This window comes from Mobula birostris, chromosome 9, assembly GCF_030028105.1.
Source record: "Mobula birostris isolate sMobBir1 chromosome 9, sMobBir1.hap1, whole genome shotgun sequence".
In the NCBI taxonomy this organism is placed as follows: domain Eukaryota; kingdom Metazoa; phylum Chordata; class Chondrichthyes; order Myliobatiformes; family Myliobatidae; genus Mobula; species Mobula birostris.
Window position 1 is genome coordinate 127,325,959 of NC_092378.1, and position 21,468 is coordinate 127,347,426.

At 37.3% G+C, this 21,468-nt stretch overlaps 2 protein-coding genes across 6 annotated transcripts in view; one reads left to right on the top strand and one right to left on the bottom strand.

The window, feature by feature from the left end:
* LOC140203056 (uncharacterized) overlaps positions 1–21,468 on the bottom strand; it is a 159,304-nt gene that overhangs the window by 40,824 nt on the left and 97,012 nt on the right. The window contains exons 13-14 of one of the 4 annotated variants that reach the window (XR_011887276.1): positions 7,500–7,679; positions 5,545–5,659 (exon numbers count right to left, since the gene is read on the bottom strand). Coding sequence is in view for 1 of the 4 variants with exons in the window: in XM_072268796.1 (XP_072124897.1) it covers positions 7,677–7,679 (3 nt within the window). In the remaining 3 variants the exon portion in view is untranslated. Of the gene's footprint in view, positions 1–4,887; positions 5,660–7,175; positions 7,680–21,468 lie in introns of those variants that run through there. The other 3 variants (XR_011887275.1, XR_011887277.1, XM_072268796.1) reach the window with 3 other exon arrangements.
* Positions 1–21,468, top strand: part of LOC140203057 (transmembrane channel-like protein 7) — a 52,204-nt gene that overhangs the window by 24,727 nt on the left and 6,009 nt on the right. For both annotated transcript variants that reach the window (XM_072268800.1, XM_072268799.1), the window contains exons 7-14: positions 483–630; positions 3,996–4,169; positions 6,134–6,291; positions 9,521–9,638; positions 10,841–10,938; positions 15,160–15,343; positions 18,153–18,283; positions 19,087–19,242. In XM_072268800.1, the coding sequence (XP_072124901.1) occupies positions 483–630; positions 3,996–4,169; positions 6,134–6,291; positions 9,521–9,638; positions 10,841–10,938; positions 15,160–15,343; positions 18,153–18,283; positions 19,087–19,242 (1,167 nt within the window). The remainder of the gene's footprint in view (positions 1–482; positions 631–3,995; positions 4,170–6,133; positions 6,292–9,520; positions 9,639–10,840; positions 10,939–15,159; positions 15,344–18,152; positions 18,284–19,086; positions 19,243–21,468) is intronic.

A 21,468-nucleotide genomic window follows, 5' to 3' on the forward strand; every position in this document is an offset into this window, starting at 1 on the left:
TTGAAGTTCATCAGATTGATTCCTGGGTGAAGATTGTCTTGTGAGGGGAGATTAAGCAAACTAGACCAACGGTCTATAGAGTGTAAATGAATTGGATAAGATCTTATTGAGATGTTCAACACTCTTAAGGGGCTTGGCTGCTGGATGCCCTGATAATCTTTCCATTGGGTGGAGTAGAATCAGTCTGAAATTAAAGGGTTGGCTAATCAGGGCTGATGTAGAGAGAAGTTCCTTCAGAAATCATTATGCAAGAGGGTCTGATGGCTTAATTATTGAGTATAATCAGAGTGATTGTTGTTTTTATGGATATTAGAAGAACCAGGGAGTGTAGGATTAGTGCTGAAAGATAAAAGTTCACATGTGATACTATAGTGGAGCAGACGAGAAAGGGCGAATTAATTGCTTATGATTTCATTTCTTATTTTTGCATCCTATTCTTGTTGCTGCTATCACAAATTTTTTTTCTTATGTTAATCCTTCAGGGCAGTGGAAGGTTTCAAGCAAAGCTTTATCAGATCAGAAGACCGATTTCAGAGTTTTTGTAATAAGATATTTGCAGGCTGGGACTTTTGTATCACAGATGAACATGCTGCAGAGATGAAACATAGCAGTCTTCAGTATGAACTGAAGGTAAGAATTTTTTAGATCCCTTCTGGAATTGAAAACTCTAATTTCTAATGTTGTTATGTTCAAAAAGAGTACAGGGTATGGTATTGTGCAATACAAAGTTGCAAAATCTCAGCTTGGACCCTGTCTAATTGTTTGACCTGGAAAACTGCATTCAATCTTTAGCTAAGGGAGGATACAAGATTCCCAGTTTTTACCATTGTCAATTTATCATTGGTAATCAACAAGTATTAAATTTAATTTGACCTCAGTGAAAGTCATGATAAAAGAATATGCTTATTTCCTGATTAAAAAAATTAGTTTATGTAGTTAGATTTACAGGAACATCAATAATATAGGATCATATATAAAAAGAAGTGTGCTATCAAAAACCAAAAGGAAAGTTGGAGAAAGTCAAAACTTTAAAAACTTTTCTATGTATATTTTCATTTTATAGGATTTGTGGACTGATAACATTAGTAGGTCCGTTATTACTAAATTGGAGGGAAATGGGCCAAGCAGGCAATTGTGATGAATTCAGGTAGACACCTTAGTCGGCATTGACAAGTGGCCCAAAAGCTTCCTTCTGTCCTCTATAACTATATGGCTTTATCAGTTGTATATATTTTAATGATTACAGGCTTCTCACTTCTAAATCATGTTACAGAGAAGCAGTCAATGTTATTGAGAAGAGTTCTATTGCTCACAATTTAAAGATCCCAGATTCATCCATAATCTAATAGGTGAACTTGGGACAAGGGATAGTCCTCATTGAGAGAAGGAGATTTGAAAGCTTTGCATCAATGGGAACTATCCATTTTCCATCCTTTCAGACCAATTGAGTATGATTTTCTTGCAATGGGTTCATAAGTCCCAGTTGTGTCAAGATCCTTATTTTATTACTAGGGTGTCAACTCTCAATACAAATCCAAACTGATACTGCAGATCCAATTGCAAAGTTGTTTGCGCACACTAGAGTTATTGTTATGCTTGTTTTGTGCAATTCTGGCTGTTTCGTGATACAGTTCATGGTACTTAGGAGAATAAGTTGTGATGACTAACCAGAATGCCTTTCAGTCAAGGCTTATTTTAAAGTGGAATGTATTCTACATTGATTAAATAGACTTCTCACCAATGCAATTCCACTATTAAATTCTGGAGAAGGACTGGCCAAACTAAACTAAGTCTAAATGGATAAATCAAATAATTCACATATTTGTAATGATAAATTAAGTGAAAACAAAAATTCCATGTAGCGATGCAATAGAAAATCCAATGACTGAAGCATTATTAGAAATGAAGTATTATGTAAAGTGTGTACAGATCAATCATTTTTGGTGGGAAGATGTAATTGATGACAACAGTCACAGAATATAGACCATTCCATGCACTTATTTTCTTTTTTACTTCTCAATGTTTCCTTACCCATATTACTATTTTGTCACTCCCATCATCTGAGAAGATAGTCTGATGATTATAGCAGACTTCAATTTGTTCAGTAACTGGACTTATTATTTAAAGTGCAGCTGGATGTCTTCTCCAATGTACTATCTGTGATTTTAATATACCGTTCATTTTTAGTGCCACGTATCATTGATCCCACTGTAATATCTCTGATATTTCACTCCTGGTGTTGGGTAACCTATCCTTTTGGAAAGGAATTATTTAGGAAGACTATTTAAATTAATAAACAAATTGATGTTGTGTAGGTATTTGCTTGTAAGTTTTCATTTGCAAGTTATAGATATAACCTCTTCACTTAACCTACTAAAATAAGTACAATTAAAATTGCAGAACAGCTCATCAGTTAAAGGCAACATATTCTCCCAACTGATGCCTCCCACCCATGGGAGGGGAGGGGGTAGGAACAACAGGTTCTTTGGCATCCTCTCCTAAGTTGTTGTCTTCATTGATGTTCTATATTTCACCACAAGCTATAATCTCTAGCTCATTACTTACATCATTTTAGTATATCCTTCTCAGTGCTGATTGAATGAAATTGATAAATTATATGCAGGTACTGGGTATGTGTAGAAATTGGCACTCTTGTTTTCTTCACCCGTAAGAAATAATGTTTCATTAATTTTAGCAGGAGGTACTCATGCAAATTATTTTTAAGAAGTATTTGCTGTATTAATCAGCCGGTCTAAACATTATAACCTTTTAACATTAAACAGAACAGTTTATTTCCCTATCTGAAACTAAATGCTTTTGTTCATTGTGTTCATTTCTAAATCACCTTTATTACTCCTTGTTAGGAGTCATTTAACTTTTTCATGTTTTGTTACGATGCTTTATTACTTTTTCTTTTCAATATTTTTATTATTAATTTCTACATAAAGAATACAGAGTACAAGAAGTATATATTATAAGTCAAAAATAAGATAAAATAATACCAATACATATTTGAATCTATTACTTTTTGTCTGGCTGTGACATTTCATCCTGATGTTGGGTAACTTATACTTTTATAATGAAAATATTTAGGAAGGCCACTTAAATTAATAAGAAGTCTGAATTTGTGAAGGTGTCTGCTGGCATCCCAGTGTTATGATCTTTGCAGGCTATAGATGCAACCTCTTCACTTTTCACACAAAAGCTCAGAGATAAAGCATCATTGAATGGTGATAGATTGTTGCCCTGATTGCAGTGTGCTTTAGAGTTGCATCCATAATGGCTGTCTCCTTTAAATCTCCATTTAGTTTGGTGTGAAGGTAGGCAAGGTTTCTAGCATTATTTCAGATCTAACCTTGGTCAGCCTAATGAAATGTTTGAAATCTTTTCAAGCACAATTGCTGTTTGAGGGTATTAAGTGTTATAAAATGTTCGTCACCTGTGTCATCTACCAATTACTTTGTGTTTGAAAATACATCCTTTTTATTTTTGCCCATATTTCTGAAAATTTGCAATCATTGAACTTTTCATAATTTGACTGTACATATATAAGTGATGGTACTCTTTCCTCTTTTAATACGCTTTATACTTCTGTGCATTTATCCTCCTGATAACACATTTATGGGCTGTATATTGAAGGATAAATAAATTTGCCATTCTCAATCAATAGTGGGGTGACCGCTGGAACATAATTCTGTTTTTAACTGGCTCTTATATTAAATAAACATGAGATTTTGCAGCTGCTGGAAATTATATTAAACTCTTTCATTGCTGATACCCCTTTCACTTTTCTATGGCAATTGAAAATGGAAAAAAAATAATTGGATTGACTTTTTTTTAAGCAGTAGCTGAAATTTTAAGCTTTAGAATTTCTGTCTTTTAAGTGCTGGCATTTTTAAAAGGAGACCTTTAAGTTGGCAGATTTGTAATCTTTGTAATGGGAAGAGTGTTTCTGAGAAGAAACTGAAAAGTAAATTTTATTTTTATGGCGATAGACTGACTTGGATGAAGAAAGAATAAAGCAGAAGATTGCACTTAGGACTCAGAAGGAAAAATTCCAGATATACCTTCGAAGAGCTCTCTTGAACTTGCTTGTTTTACTGATACTGGCTGTTTGTTTTTATTGCATATATAGAACAACTGTTTACTCCCAACAATTCCATTACACAGTGAGTATTCAGTTTGATATTTGACACAAGCACAAAATTACATGTGATATGATTGTATTTCTATTACTTAGACTAAAATAAAATTGTAGGATTATTTACCTTTTTCAGTAATAACTTGGAGGCTATTTTAATCAAGATTCAAGATTGCTTAATGACATTTCCAGCACCAAAGTGTAAAGGAGAACAAAATAATTATTCTCCAGATCTGATACAGCACAAAAAATACAATAAGATAAAGAACACAATAATAAAAAGCACAATAAATAAAAATGTATAAGGTACCTTATATACATAGATTGATTCTATGTCCATAAAGTGATACTAGGCACTGGAGTGTCTGTACATAAGGTGACTAGAGAAAATAATAAAGTAATGATGGTGGGGAGTGTGGAGGGGTGGGTTAGTGCGTGGAGATGATCAGCCTTACTACTTGAGTGAAGTAACTCTTTTTGAGTCTGGTGGTCCTGGTGTGGATGCTATGCAGCTTCCTCCTTGGGAGTGTAACGTAAAACATTGTTCTGATGCTATGAAATATTGATTCTAACTGCATTCCGTGAACAAATGGGCAAATTTTGAGGGGATTATTGATTCAAGCAACGCACACAAAATGCTGCAGGAACTCAGCAGGCCAGGCAGCATCTATGGAAAAAAGGACAGTCAACGTTTCAGTCCAAAATCCTTCAGCAGGGCTGGAGAAAAAAAGCTGAGGAGTAGATTTAAAAGTTGGGGGGGGGGGGATGGGGGAGGGGAGAGAAGAGAGAACCACCAGGTGATAGGAGAAATCTGGAGGGAGAAGGATGAAGTAAAGAACTGGGAAGTTGATTGGTGAGATGAGGTGAGAGAGGGAAAAGGGAATAGGAAATAGAGAAGGGGGGGTTGGGGGCATTACGGAAGTTTGAGAAATCAATGTTCATGCCATCAGGTTGGAGGCTATCCAAATGGAATGCAAGGTGGTGTTCCTCCAACCTAAGTGTGGCCTCATCACTGCAGTGGAGGAGGCCATGGATGGACATATTGGAAAGGGAAGTGGACATAAAATGGGCAGCCACTGGGAGGTCCCACTTGTTCGTGAAGATTATTGATTTGTAACTTTGCTTATCTGTCCAGTGACAAAATTATACTTTGATTATTTCACTTTTAGTTAGTCATATATTTGACACCACTACGAAGAACTTTTAACTTAACAGATGGTAGATTACTTGTGCCAGTCGGGGTGGCTTTGTATCTTGATTTAGGAAACAATCATCTCTCAACTCATACTAAGTTCTGTTCAGTCACTTCATTTCTGCTTGCTGAACTTTCATGGCTTTTGTGAAAGGAAGAATTCAATATGAATATTCCCATCCGTGTCCTCCAATCCCTCTATAAGCCTTACCCTTCTTCATGATGGCCTCCAGGATTGAGATAGCTATGTTTCTTTAGTTCTCGCCCCTTGATCATTCTTGAATTTAATTTCTTTTCTCTTGGCAGCCATGCATGTATCTGCTAGTCTGTGGGTTTCAGAATTCCTTGTTTAAATCTCTTTAATTTTTAAGCCTCTCATTTTAATCTAATCTTGATTGTAATTTTATGACAGATTACTGTTTTCAGTAAATACTTATAGAATATGCTGGATACTCACCAGGTCTAGTACTATCTGGAGAAACACCAGGCCTAGCAATGACCTGACACATTGAATCCCTTTTTCTCTCCATAGATACTGATATAACTGCTAAGTATTTCCAACATTTTCTGCAGTTTTCTATTCTTTATTACTGCTACTGAAATATTATAGTAATATTTCTATAAGTGATTCAGGATATTTAGCTCCATTTAAAGGTATAAAATTCAAATTATTGCTGCTTATCGTTTTAATTGGGCAGATAAATTATGTTTATCATTCCACGTTTTTGGTTTCTCAACTTAAATTCCATTTTGAGAATGTTACAATAATATGTGCTTAATTATGTTTTTACTTTTATTAGCAAAATAATGCTGGAAGCTTCACATTCGATCTCATAGTTCAATACTTGCCCTCTATTGTGATCACTGCAGCTAACTTTATCACTCCACTCTTGTTTGAGTACATAATCGCATTTGAAGACTATTCACCAGCCTTTGAGATTAAATTCATGCTTCTCAGGTGTGTATGGATATCCTTACCTGACTTAAACTAGATAGAATTTTTAAATAGTTAATGTGTTTATTGATTAAGCACATTAAATTTGAGGCAACAATCCATGCTCTGTATTTTGGCCTTGAGTTTGCTTACACTTCTTATTGTTTAATACCTTGTTCCACATATTATAAAACAATAGGTTAATTACATTTAATTTTGGAATCTTTCGTAGATTATTTTGTTCATTAAAGAACATTTAGAATTTTATTATTGCATGGAAGTTGTAGAAGCTGCATGGACTTATGAATCTTTAAAATCCATCTGTGAATTATTGCATTGTTAATCTACTCAAACTAATTTAGCTCTGAAATAATCAACAAATCACATTTGTTTGAACCAATACAAGCATTCTACCTGCAACTTTTGTATGTTGGTGGCGTGAGCTGACTAACTTTATATTTCTAACTACTTCTGTGGATCTCAGCTTTTCATTATTTCGGTACCTATAACTTGAGTGTACAAAACAGAAAATTATAAGCCGAATTTTGTAAAGGACATTCAAGCTTGCTTTAGGTATAGTATGTGAATTCAATAAAAGATGGTGCTTGGCTACTAAACAAAAGATGTATGGAATGTTATCCCTTATTTCAAAAGGAAATGTAGAATTAAAAATTCTATTTCCTGAGCCTTGGCCAGGCCCTTTTGAGTAATAGATTCACTTTTCAGCACTGAACCTCAGGAAGGATGGGCTTTGGAGTAGGGTGGTGGGTTGTGGTTATTCTAGGGTTTAGATTGTTTTTGATAGCATAAACATAGCTTGTAAATGTAATTAATTTCAGTACTTAAAAAATGATCTGATCATGGTCTTTAAAATAATTTTATCAGGTAGGTACAGATAAATGGTTTTCTTTGATGGGGAATTCAGAAAGGAAACATGCAGTATTAAAATTGGAGAAAAGCCATTTTGAACTAAAGTCAGGAAGCACTTGCCAGTAAAAGGCAATATTTGTTAAGTAGGGTTAAGGAGCTGTGCCAGCTACAAGTTGTTGAGCTACTTATTATGATACAAGTGGTCATGACGTGAACTTCTGTTGCAGTGTTCCTAATAGTCTTGAATTGTATTTTTATTGTCGTTCTAAAGTTGGATTTCAGATTGTGAAAAGCTAACACCAAAGAATAACATTTCAAAGGAAGATGAGTGTAAGAGGGCCAACTCTGTTTTAAATTCTTACCAGCTTTGAATATCTTCTCAAATTAATTGTCAGTTATTTTAGCTGTGTTGAGTAGCTTGATTACTTGTGGGCAATCTTGTTGTGGTATCAACCCCATGAGGTACGACTCGATAATGTGTCTTTAACAATGAGAAAGAAAACCAAGTTTCTCATAAATGAGGCAAACTCCTTTCTTCTTTACTAAAGAGAAACAAACAGAATTGATATCATCATAGTCACTTAATTCAAACAAAATAATATTTGTGCAGTAGTACAAATAAAGAACTTGTAACTTGATGCACACTTTGTTAGGTAGTTCAAAAGAATAACAAATAAAAATTCTTTACTCCAAATGACTTGAAATTGTGTTAACTTCAATGTAATTCTAAGTAGAAAAATGCCTGTATTTTATTATTTCCGGGATCGTTCAGACACATCATTTAAAATTAATACACATTTGTGCACCATGCTGTACTTTGCGTTTAAATCCATTTAGGAAGCTATATTTAAAAAAACACACATTTAATATATCAGATTCTTTCCATAATGAAAGGGATCTAAATAAATGAACATGACAGGAGTCATGAAAATTGCACATAGAACCATAAAGTTATGACCATTTTAAGGATACAGAAATTATACCTAAAAAGAAAGAAATATAGAAAGGGTGAACCTTGGTGCTTGAATATGCAAACCAAATATTTAACTTTAAAAAATCAAAAATTGTCAGGAAAGAAAAAAAAATTAAGAACATTGTGATGATAATCAGAATCAGGTTTATTATCATCAGCATGTGACGTGAAATTTGTTAACTTAGCAGCAGCAGTTCAATGCAATACATAATAGAGAAGAGAAAAAGAAATAAAAATAATAATAATAAATAAATAAATTACAATGTATGTATATTGAATAGATTTTAAAAGTGTAAAAAACAGAAATACTGTATATTTTAAAAAAGTGAGGTAGTGTCCAAGGGTTCAAGTCCATTTAGGAATCGGATGGCAGAGGGGAAGAAGCTGTTCGTGAATCACTAAGTCTGTGCCTTCATGGCTTCTGTACCTCCTACTTGATGGTAACAGTGAGAAAAGGGCAAGTCCTGGGTGCTGGAGATCCTTAATAATGGACGCTGCCTTTCTGAGAGACTGCTTCCTGAAAATGTCCTGGGTACTTTGTAGGTCAGTGTCAGCGAGGAGGATATGTTATCACCAATCTGCACAGATTGTGGTCTTCCGGTTAGGAAGTCGAGATCCAATTGCAGAGGGAAGTCATAGGTCCAGGTTCTGCTACTTCTCAATCAGAAAGTAGCAGAACCTGGACCTATGACGACCTCTGCAATTGTGGGAATGGTGGTATTAAATGCTGAGATATAGTCGATGAACGAGATCCTGACATAAGTGTTTGTATTATCCAGGTGGTCTAAAGCCATGCGGAGAGCCAATGAGATTGCATCTGCCATTGACCTATTGTGGCAATAGGCAAATTGTAATGGGCCCAGGCCCTTGCTGAGGCAGGACCTCAGTCTAGTCATAACCAACGTCTCAAAGCATTTCATCACTGTAAATGTGAGTGCTACCGGGCGATAGTCATCAAAGCAGCTCACGTTATTCTTCTTAGGTACTGGTATAACTGTTGCCTTTTTGAAGCAAGTGGGAACTTCTGCCCGTAGCAATGAGAGGTTGACAATGTCCTTGAATCCTCCTGCTAGTTGGTTGGCACAGGTTTTCAGAGCCTTACTAGGTACTCCATCTGGACCTTTCACCTCGTGAGGGTTAACTCTCTTTAAAGACAGCTTACTATTGGCCTTTGAGACAGAGATCACAGGATCATCAGGTGCAGCAGGGATCTTCACAGCTGTAGTTGTGTTCTCCCTTTCAAACGGGCATATATAATGAATACAAAGCATGTATCAGCAACAAAGATTGATCATAATTTTTTTCATTTGGTCATATATATTTCAGAACTTTATTCCATGTTGCATATTCTGCTCTTCCTCCTTGTCCAAGAATAACAAACTGAAGCTTGTTAATTGCAAATTTCTATAGGTCTGTGTTTGTGCGATTGGCTAATATTATTGTTCTCTTGGTGAGCTTATGGTCACAAATTACAACATGCGATGGCGGAGAATGCAAGCTGTGTGGATACAACCATAAATTGTACCCAGTGAGTAAATTGAGTTGTAGCTTCTACAGTGTTTTAAAAAAATAATAAATTTGTATATCGTTTGAAGTATTGAGAAGTTTTGATTACCTGGTGGCAATAGGAGGAATCAAAAGGACAAATTGTACCATCATCACATGCGTCTTCCTAGATTAGTACTAACAAAGTAAAAATACTAATACAAAATAAATCCTCCTCAATGAAATATAATTATTATGTACATACTTATAAATAGTTACAAAATGAACCATTGTGCATTTTGAGAATGACACCTTCTGAAGGTTAATAGTTACTCAATTATTTTGGAGATTTTTGCAGTTAATTAAATGCAAAGCAAGGAATGCTGTACTGTTTTAATTTTTGATTTAATGAACAGAACAAAATATGTAATTGATTTAAGACCATTGCTTTTATTTAAATTGTGCACACAGGAGTTTGCTACGCTGCAACATATACATTTTCCTTGGGCTTCTTTTGCAGCAAATATATTTTCAAATATTTATTTTTGTTTAAAAATACTGCAGCAGTGCTACTGAAATATGCTATGAAAGTCTGTAGAGTAGTTAACAGATGTAGATTTGTGAGACATGTGAGAAGACTTTTGAGCTGTGCAAATAAACTTTGAATTCATGTTATCTTGCATGTGAGGAACACTGGAGGATCAAACAATGATAGGATTCTGTGAATGACCAAGTTAACATTTGGAACTCACTGTGGTTTATTAAATTAAAATGAGGAGAACTCTCGAATTGTGGTAACATCAGTAGAAAAAAAAGCAAATTAATTTGAGGAATTTCATGTCAAATTGTACCTTGGGTATACCAACATGGAATGGAAATGATCTTGTCAATGCTATAGATAATCTCAGCACTTTATCAGAATGAGTAAATTAAGGTTCATAATATTTAATGTGCTTGAAGATGACCAATATAAGAAAATAGTAAATTGTATAAATTAGTAACCAAATACGACGTAGGTAAACTTGTATTAAATTAGTGTTTAACTCAGTGAAACAGGTAAAGTCAGGGAGAGGAACCCAGAAGTCTGGCTAAGAAAATGAACATAACTACTAAAAGGTGTGGAAATGTACTATTTATCATTATATTTCATTATTGGTAAGGTCAAGTGTATTAAATACTGCAAGTCTATATAATTAATGACTTTTACTGTAACTAAATATAGTTAATAGTTGCTTGTTTTTTCAGTGCTGGGAAACCCGAATAGGGCAAGAAATGTACAAGTTGATGATATTTGATCTGATTATCATTGGTGCTGTCACATTATTTGTGGAATTTCCCAGAAAGTAAGCGATATTTCTCTTCCTCTTCTCCCTTATAAAAAATATTCAGAATTGTGAAATAATACAAAATTAAACCTAACGTCTTCATAGTTCATGAGTTTGTTTCATTTAAAACCCTTTATTTTTAATGTTAACTGATGTAAATAAATTTTTTGACCTTTGGTTGGTTCAAAATGTCATATCTATTTTTCCTGAGATAAGTACAAAAAAATTCAATCATATGTAGATTAAGTGCTGTGTAGTTACTTTGAAGCACAATTCCCAAAATGAGAATAGCAGCCAATAGCATACATTAGGCTTCATAAAATTTTATAATGACCATTTCTAGGCATATAAGGTCCTGAACCACAGGTCATACATGGAGTCAATCCCTCTGCATTGCATCAGAATTGATGTACTGATGGTTAATTTACACTCTTTGCCATGCAGGGGCAAAAAGGGTATCTTAATATGGGAATGCTCTGCATCTATAATTAAAATGAGATCAAAAACCTACTGTGGGCGTAGGAAGAGAGTTGCATGTAAGCACTTCATTGTGTGTGGTGGTTAGGAAGTCACATACAGAGTCATAGTGAATACTGAATTCTAATTTGTCTGTTTTAGTTATAAACACAGGTAATTGAGTGGTAATTTTTCTGCACCTGCAGAAGGGAACAAGCCCTGGAGCAGAGACTTCAAGAAGAGGTGGAACTTACCAGAGAGTCTTTGAAGGTTTTCATTATGAGACAGCCTCTGTTCCTGTGCTGGACTTCTGCATGCACAGAGAATTAACCTACGAAATTACCTACAGTACTTACAGTGTCTGTAAGATATATTCACCCCCCCCCCCCCCCCCCAGGAAGGTTTCATGTTTTATTGTTTGATTCACAATGGATTTAATTTGGCTTTTTTGACATTGATCAAAAGAAAGGGCTTTTGTGTCAAAGTGAAAACAAATTTCTACAAATTGGTCTAAATTTATTACAATTATTAAACACAAAATTAATTGTCTGCATAATTACTTAGCCCCCCTTCAAGTCAATATTCAGTAGATGCACCTTTGAGAGTGTGGATAGATCTCTATCAGCTTTGCACATCTGGTCACTGCAATTTCCACCCCCCATTCTTCTTTACAATATTACTCAAGCTCTGTCAGATTGCATGGGGATCATGAGTGACCAGCCTTTTTCAAGTCCAGCCACAATTTCTCATTTGGATTGAGATCTGAACTCTGACTTGGCCACTCCAGGACATTAATTTTGTTGTTTTTAAGCTATTCCTGTGTAGCCTTGGCTTTATGCTTGAGGTAATTGCCTTGCTGGAAAACAAATCTCTCAAGTTGCAGTTCTCTTGCAGATTGCATCAGGTTTTCCCTCCATGATTTCCCTGAATATTGCTGCATTCATTTTACCCTCTACTTTCACAAGCTTTCCCGGGCCTGCTGCAGTGAAGCATCCCCACAGCGTGATGCAGCCACCGCTATGCTTTACAATAGGGATGGTGTGTTTTTGATGATGTGCAGTATTTGGCTTATGCCAAACATAGCATTTATTCTGATAGCCAAAAAGCTTAATTTTGCTTTTAACAGACCATAGAGCCTCCTTCCAGCTGACTTCAGAGTCTGGCAAACTCTAGCCAAGATTTCATGTGGGTATTTTTCTTTCCCCAGCAGTGACTTTCTTTTAAAGCTGCAACTGGTGAAGCACCCGGGCTACAGTTGTTGTATGTGCAGTTGCTCCCATCTCAGCCACTGAAGTTTGTAACTCCTCCAGAGTTGTCATAGGTCTCTTGGTGGCTTACCTCACTAGTCCCGTCCTTGCACGGTCACTCAGTTTTTGAGGACAGCTTGCTCTAGGCAGATTTACAGCTATGACATTTTTTCCATTTCTTGATGATTGACTTAACTGTTCTCCAAGGAATATTCAGTGACTTGGTTAATTTTCTTGTATCCATCTCCTGACTTATGCTTTTCAATAACCTTTTCACAGAGTTGCTTGGGGTGCTCTTTTGTCTTCATGATGTAGTTTTTGCCAGAATACTAACTCATCAGCAGTTGGCTCTTCCAGATACAGATGTATTTTCACTCCAGTCAATTGAGCCACCTTGACTGCACACAGGTGTTTTCCTTTTAACTAATTACATGACTTCTAAAATTAATTGGCTACACCAGTAATGATTTGGTGTGCCATATTAAAGGAGGTAAATACTCATGCCATTAATTATTTTGTGTTTTATATTTGTAATTGATTTAGATTACTTTGTAGAGATCTGTTTTCACTTTGACATGAAAGAGTCTTTTTCTGTTGATCAGTGTCAAAAAAAGCAATCAAGTCCACTGTGATTCAGTGTTGTAAAACATGAAAACTTCTGGGGGAGGGGGGGTGGGGGGGTGAATACTTTTTATAGGTACTGTAGCGAAAACAAACTAGAAATCCATGCTTATTATGACTCTGTACAGGATTTTACACTGTGAGCCTCATTTCTCTCCAGACCCTTACATATTCTTGCCTATTAAGAGCTTAACTATTTCCATAATGAATGTCGCAGATGACTCTGCCTCCAGCACCTCCCTGGGAGTGCACCCAGGTCCAAAGGACTCATTACATTAAAAGATTTTGTCTCATTTATTTGCATTCTTTATACACTGGCTCCTAACCCTTCTGCCAAGGACAGCAATTATATCTTTTCTGTCTAGACCCTTCATGATCTTAGGTACATTCAGCAGATTGTCTCTCTGTCTCTTCAAGAAAACAAGAGAACTCCTTTAATTTGTCCACATAATCAACATGCCTCATCTCTGGAATCATTCTTTACTGCATCCTTGCTAAAGAATTTTGGTGCACTGGACACTACTTTTGGCTGAATGAGTGTTTTATAAAGGTTTTGTACTCAACATCTTTATAAAGCCCGGGATCCTGATGAAGGATCTCGGCCCAAAACATCAACTCTCTATTCCTTTTCATAGATGCTGCTTGATCTGAGTTCCTCCAGCATTTTATATGTGTGATATCTGTTGGCGCATGGCCAAGTGATTAAGGTGTTCGTCTAGTGATCTGAAGGTCGCTAGTTCGAGCCTTGGCTGAGGCAGTGTGTTGTGTCCTTGAGCAAGGCACTTAACCACACATTGCTCTGCGACGACACGGGGGCCAAGCTGTATGGGTCCTAATGCCCTTCCCTTGGACAACATCGACAGTGTGGAGACGGGAGACTTGCAGCATGGGCAACTGCCGGTCTTCCATACAACCTTGCCCAGGCCTGCGCCCTGGAAACCTTCCAAGGCACAAATCCATGGTCTCATGAGACTAACGGATGCCTATATATAAAGTATATGCAGAATCTCCTGTGTTTGTGGCCAGGATCCTGTATGCTATTGTAGCCATATTCTCAATCTGCTGTCCCTTTCCATGACTGATGCACGTGTATCCCAGATCCCTGTACACTGCTGCATGTTAATAGGGAAATGAACAATGAGGACATGCATATGACCTTGCACAGGATGGAAACCAACAGCATCGGATGTCGTAGCCACCTATCTTCACCACGTGTTGCAGTATTTCGAGGATGATTTTTATTTATGAATTTCTATTCTAATTCATGGACTTTAAAGATATGAATAAACTTGATGGACCAAATCATGTAATGATTTAGGCCATTTAGAACGGAGTTGAGGAAAAACTTTTTCACCCAGAGAGTGGTGGATATATGGAATGCTCTGCCCCAGAAGGCTGTGGAGGCCAAGTCTCTGGATGCTTTCAAGAAAGAGATGGATAGAGCTCTTAAAGATAGTGGAATCAAAGGTTATGGGGATAAGGCAGGAACTGGATACTGATTGTGGATGATCAGCGATGATCACAGTGAATGGCGGTGTTGGCTGGAACGGCCGAATGGCCTACTCCTGCACCTATTGTCTATTGTGTATTGACCTGTTGCTCAAATCATTGAAATTTAACAGATACTTCACTGCAGCTTGAAATTTTCAAAGTAAGCTAAATTAGTGAATTAGTTTTAAGCTCATTTTCTTCCATGAATTACAATTTTTATTTTGAAAATGTGAGCATTATAAAATCATGTTATTACTTTAAATTGCTAATTACTACACATCGTTTTCTAGTAATGCATAATTTCTAAATTGATGAAGCAGTGTATTGGCAATCTTTCTAATACATACATAACCAATTAGTCTTATTTTCAGGTTATTGAACAATATGTTTTAATAAGGAATCTCTCCTTTTTTTGTTTTTACAGATTACTTGTGACTTTTTGCCCTTTCCCACCTTTCACTTGGTGGGGGCAACAACAGTTTAGTGTTCCGCAAAATGTGTTAGAAATTGTATATGGTCAAACAATCTGTTGGATTGGGACGTTCTATTCACCATTGCTCCCTGGCATATCAACCATCAAATATTTTGCTATATTTTACATAAAAAAGGTAAATTATTAACCAAATGAAAACTAATCAGATTAATGTTTGCAATTATAGAGGAAATGAACTTTAATTTGTGCTGAATTATTCATACGTTATTGTAATTGATTAAAAATACAGTAAACAGGCTACTCAAATGAAGGCCAATTTGTTTTCTATGATGGACTTCCTGAAATAACATAAGTGATTCTCAAATAGTAATTTGGGGCAGTTTTAACAAAAACAATCAAAAATTGCCCTAAAATAACTCACTGACATACAGACGCAAACACGAGAAAATCTGCAGGTGCTGGAAATTCAAGCAACGCACACAAAAAATGCTGGTGAACGCAGCAGGCCAGGCAGCATCTATAGGAAGAGGTACAGTCGACGTTTCAGGCCGAGACACTTCGTCAGGACTAACTGAAAGAAGAACTAGTAAGAGATTTGAAAGTGGGAGGGGGAGGGGGAGATCCAAAATGATAGAAGACGGGAGGGGGAGCGATAGAGCTAAGAGCTGGAAAGTTGATTGGCAAAAGGAATACAAGGCTGGAGAAGGGAGAGGATCATGGGATGGGAGGCCTAGAGAGAAAGAAAGGGGGAGGGGAGCCCACTATAGTGAGGGGGACAAAGAGAGAAAAAAGGAGAAAAATAATAAATAAATAAGGGATGGGATACGAAGGGGAGGTGGGGCATTAACGGAAGTTAGAGAAGTCAATGTTCATGCCATCAGATTGGAGGCTACCCAGACAGAATATAAGGTGGTGTTCACTCAACCTGAGTGTGGCTTCATCTTGACAGTAGAGGAGGTCGTGGATAGACATCAGAATGGGAATGGGACGTGGAATTAAAATGTGTGGCCACTGGGAGATCCTGCTTCCTCTGGCGCACAGCGTAGGTGTTCAGCGAAATGGTCTCCCAGCCTGCATTGGGTCTCGCCAATATATAGAAGGCCGCATCGGGAGCACCGGATGCCGTATATCACCCCAGCCGACTCACAGGTGAAGTGTCGCCTCACCTGGAATGACTGTCTGTGGCCCTGAATGGTGGTGAGAGAGGAAGTGTAAGGGCATTTGTAGCACTTGTTCCCCTTACAAGGCATACAGAATTTATTTACTTATTGGGCCACAGCAAAGAATAGGCCCTTCTGGTCCTTTGAGCCATGCCACACAGTAATGCCCTGATTTAATCTTAGCTTGATCACGGGACAGTTTACAATGATCAATTAACCCACTAATTGGTATGCTCTTTGGCCTGTGGGAGGAAACTGGAGCACCTGGAGGAAACCCACATGGGAGAGCATACAAATTCCTTTGAGACAGCAGCTGGGATTGAACCCAGGGTGCTGGTACTCTATAGCGTTGTGCTAACCACTGTGTTACTGTGCCACTCCAATGTTTATAGTTCAATTGCACTTTACATGTTGTGGAGGGAAACAACTAAAGATGGATTATAGTTTAATTCACTAATCTTGGCTTGGTTTGTATTAACGATGGTGCAATTTGGTGCCATACCCAAGGGCTTGAAGAAAAACCTGCCCAATTAGCACTAGCACGTACCCTGTTGCACCAGAGGTCCCAACACACTAGACCACTGCTACACTATGATAAGGAATGCCAATCATTCCTTCCTGAGACCGCATTTTGGCAAGTCGGATCATTTGGCTGTACTCCTACTTACGGACAGAGTCTAAAGAGCAGTGCTCCAGAGATCAAGACAACCGGATGGTGGTCACCGGGGGCTGAGGAACAGTTATAGGATTGTCTTAAGTTAGTGGATGGGCCATGTTCAAGACCTCATCTGAGGACCTGAATTACTGCACCAGGGTTGTTACAGTTTTTATTAAAACAGCTGTGGACTTTCCTGTCCTGGAGTTACATTTGTAGATGTATATGCATCATTATTGCATACAGATAGAATTGAGTTTGCCTTTGATGAACCTTTGCTGGTGCACAATTTCAAACTTAAAGAGCAAGTAATATCTGAGGGTATGTTTTGTGAAAGAGCATTAGCAATAGGGTAGGGTAGAAAAGTAGTGACAAGTCAAAAAGCGTGGTTTCTCAGCAAAAACTGAGAAAGGGGAATGGCATTTTTACAGGAGTCAGGATGAGAAGAGGTATAGTCAAGATAGCACTGGGATTTGGTAGGATTATAAAAGATGGCAGTAGTCTACTTGTCTGCAAAGATGGAGTCAGAGAGATCGAGAAAGGGGAAAGAGGTCAGGAAATGGACCAAGGGAATTTAAGATTATCATACAAGCATGTAAAAATATTGGAGTATTGGGTACACTTCTGTTATAGGAAGGATGTGATTTCTCTAGCGAGAGAACAAAAGAAATTCACTAGGATCTTAAGTTGTTTGGAGCATTTCAGTTTTGAGTTGAGTCAGACAGGATGATTGAACTTCTTTTCCTTGGCTGAGATGATCTGGGGTCCAGATTGAGGTATAAAAAATTGATTACAAGCGCAGATAGATTCCCATTAGAGAGATGCCTAAAGCAAGAGTTCTTCTTTCACCCATTGGGTGGCTGAAGACTGAAATGTACTGCCTGAGTCTCTTAACAAAGTTTAATAATTATCTGGATGAGCACTTGAAATGCTAAGCTATGGAAGGCTATTGACTATGTGTTCATAAATGGGATTAATGTAGATGGATACTCAATATGACAGCATGGACATGGGAGGGGGTGGGCCACAGAGAAGGGCCTACTGTACTATGTGACAGTGAGATAAGAGGAGGGGAAGTGGCTCTGCTAGGCACTGGAATGTGTCAAAGAGACTCCTTTTGTTATAAGTAAATATTGCACATAAAACATAATCCATTCTGAATATTTCAGGTTTCTCTGATGGCAAACTGCCGACCTTCCACCAGACCTTTTCGGGCATCAAGTTCGAACTTCTTCTTTTTAGCGGTTCTGTTAATTGGCCTTCCATTAGCTTGTGTTCCAATACTCTTCAGTATTGCAATGTAAGTATTTAATGTCAGTTCAATGTTGCTACATACATAGTTCCTCTGTACCCTGTAACACCACTTTTGCTTAAAATCATGGATTAAGTAACTGCGGGAAGTAAGATGATCCTTGCATCAGTAGTTAAATTTTCTCTTTATTGAATTTTGACAAAAAGCTACTTGACTCTTTTTTTAAATATGAGGAAATTTTTTCTAGAATTATTAACCTTTATTAAATTATGAGGGGCGTAGATAAGTTAGATAGTCATGGTCTCTTTCCCAGGTTAGAGGACCCTAAAACTAGAGTGCACAGGTTTAAGGTGAAAGGGAAAAATTTAAAGGGGGTCTGATGGACAAGTTTTTCCACACAGGGGATAGTGGGGTATATGGAACAAACTGGCAGGAGGTGTTAAAAGCGGATACACTTTGTTCAGTTATCACCAGTAAAGTATCACTAGTAAGGAAGATTCAGGTTTTAATTAAGCAACCACTGCAGTATCTTGCTGGGGGTTCCTTGAGCTTGTTCATGCAATTCAAATATTGACAGTTGTCCAATTTACAGAATGTGAGTTTTTGAAAAGGCTTACAACTAAAATGAAATACGCTGAAACAGCACTTCAATTTGTTGGGGGAGAAAAGTAAAACTGCTGCAAACCTAAAACAAGGGTACATAGTTCAGCAAAATAGACAATAAAGGGAAAGTTTCCATGTCAACTGTAATGTTCAGTTTTTATATTGATTTTAATGGAAATATCTTTAAGATGATTGATTTTTTGTGAGAGGCAAATTAAATACAGATCTTTCTTTCCTCTATCAAACAGAATTAGTTCTTCAAAATCTTGTGGGCCATTCGTTAAATTCAACACTACATGGGAGATTATACCAACCACAATTAACAGTTTTCCAGTGGGCCTTCAGAATCTTCTATATGGATTGGGATCTGAAATATTTGCCGTGCCATTCTTCATAATTGTATGGTAAGGGTTTCATTTGTTTCCTTTTCCTTCTGGACACAAGGTAATATTTTAATTGATGTTCCTGATTCTTCTTCTTGGGCAATCTCTCAATTTCAATGCTGACTTGCTTCCACAACAATTCTGTGTATTTTGAAGTGACCGATCAGGTCAATGTAAGACCTGAAGACACTGTCATAGATGGGGCTTGAGGTGCAGGTGGATGGTTTAAGAAGAATTGCACTTCTGCTGATTACACCAGACTTTTGTATCTCCCAACAAATGTTCTTGACATTCTTGATTCCATGCAGAATACTGGTTCTCTCTTGATTGGTCTTCCAACAGGGATTCCCAGGAGTCAATGGGAATGTTACACCTTTTCAAACAACTTCTTGAACTTGGTACTCCCTGGGCATGACAGACTGAGAATATAGTGTCTGTTTCAGGAGTTTAATGATAAGCATGCGAGCTACATAGCCTGTGCACCATAGCTTACTTGGTATATTTAAAATTTCAACATGGGGGAGGTTGGTCTTGAGAGGACAGTGTCTTTGGTTCTCTTCTCCTACTTCTGAATTTAGAAGAGCTGTGGAGATAGCTTTGTGATACCTTTCTAGTTCTCTGGCTCCAGGTAAGCCAGGTCTCTGAAATGCAGAGGATTCCAGACATTGCTTCTATCCAGTAAACAATGAGATATGTTGCTGGGTCTGAGGTAATGATCTATAAAGACATTTTTTTTCTAACACTGCCAGAGCCAGTAGAGGCAATGATGAATTTATCATTGATCCCTCACTTTGATGTGGGAAGGCTTCCAAGATATGAGAAGTGGTCAACACTTAAGTCTCATGATGGACCTTTGTCATTGTATAACAGGAGAAACTGGTCAGTAGAGGGCCATTCTTTCACCAAAGTAAGGCCCATTCTCTGATATGTTTTCAATAAATGAGTCAATGATGACTTGCAGTAATGTACAAATATCTACATTTGCAAGCTTCATCAGTATGTTTTGCACCTTGGCCCCAGAGAAATGCTGTCTCATTTGGCTGTATCAATGTATGGATGAATGATAATTAAACTTGATTTGACTTTGATTTGTAGTGCAGCTGAATCACGTAGGTTAAAGTGAGTCGAATGTGGAGTGCAGAGATGTTATAGGGAAGTTTCACTCTAGCAGGAAGCTTATTGGAGGAGATGTGCAACTTTGTGGTGAAGAAGACTGAGAAAGATATTGAGCAATGATGCAGCCTTGTTCAATATTAATCTGCAGTGAGATTAAGTCTGTTTTGATCAGTTGTTTAAGACTATGTACAATCCATCGTGAAGTCTGCATTTGATAGAAACAGGCAGGTCATATCTGAGAGGTGTGAACTTTGATAAATATGTTTCTAAGTTTTTCTTGACTGATAAAATTTTGTCAATCAAATATTGGGTTTCTCAGAATCAGATCTATTATCATCGACATTTGTACAGTGCAAGACAAAGTTCAAAGTAAACTTATTATCAGAATACATAGATGTCACCAGATACAACCAAGAGATTCTTTTTCTGTGGTCATACTTAGCAAATCTATAGAACAGTAACTGTAAACTAAACTTCAGAAATTGTAAACTGTAAATAGACTGTGCAAATGCAGATATAAATAAATAGCACTGAATAATAAGCGGGAAATAACAATATTACAGAGTCTTGAAACGAGTGTAGTTATCCCCTTATGTTCAAGAGCTTAATGGTTGAGGGGCAGTAACTATTCTTGAACCTGGAAGATCAATCCGAACTGACTGGAGTCAAAAAGTGAGGAAATCCAGGATCTAATTGCACAAGGGGTACTGAGGCCCAGGTCTTGGAGGTTACTGATTAGTTTTGAGGGGATGATGGTGTTAAATGCTGAGATGTGATTGATAAAGAGCATCCTGATGTATGCATCTTAGCTGTCCAAATGTTCCAGAGTTGTTTGAAGAGCCAATGAGATAGCATCTGCTGTAGACCTGTTGCTTCAGTAGGTGAATTGGAGCGGAGCCAAGTCACCATTCAGACAGGAAGTGATATGCTTCAACATCAGCTTCTCAAAACACTTCATCACTAGATATAAGTGCCACTGGGTGATAGTCATTTGGACAGGTTACCATGCTGTTCTTGGGCACTGGTATGATTGAAGCCTGCTTGAAGCAGGTGGGTACCACACACTGCCAGAGTGAGAGGTTGAAGATATCCATGAAAACACCAGCCAATTGGTCAGCACAGGTCTTCAGT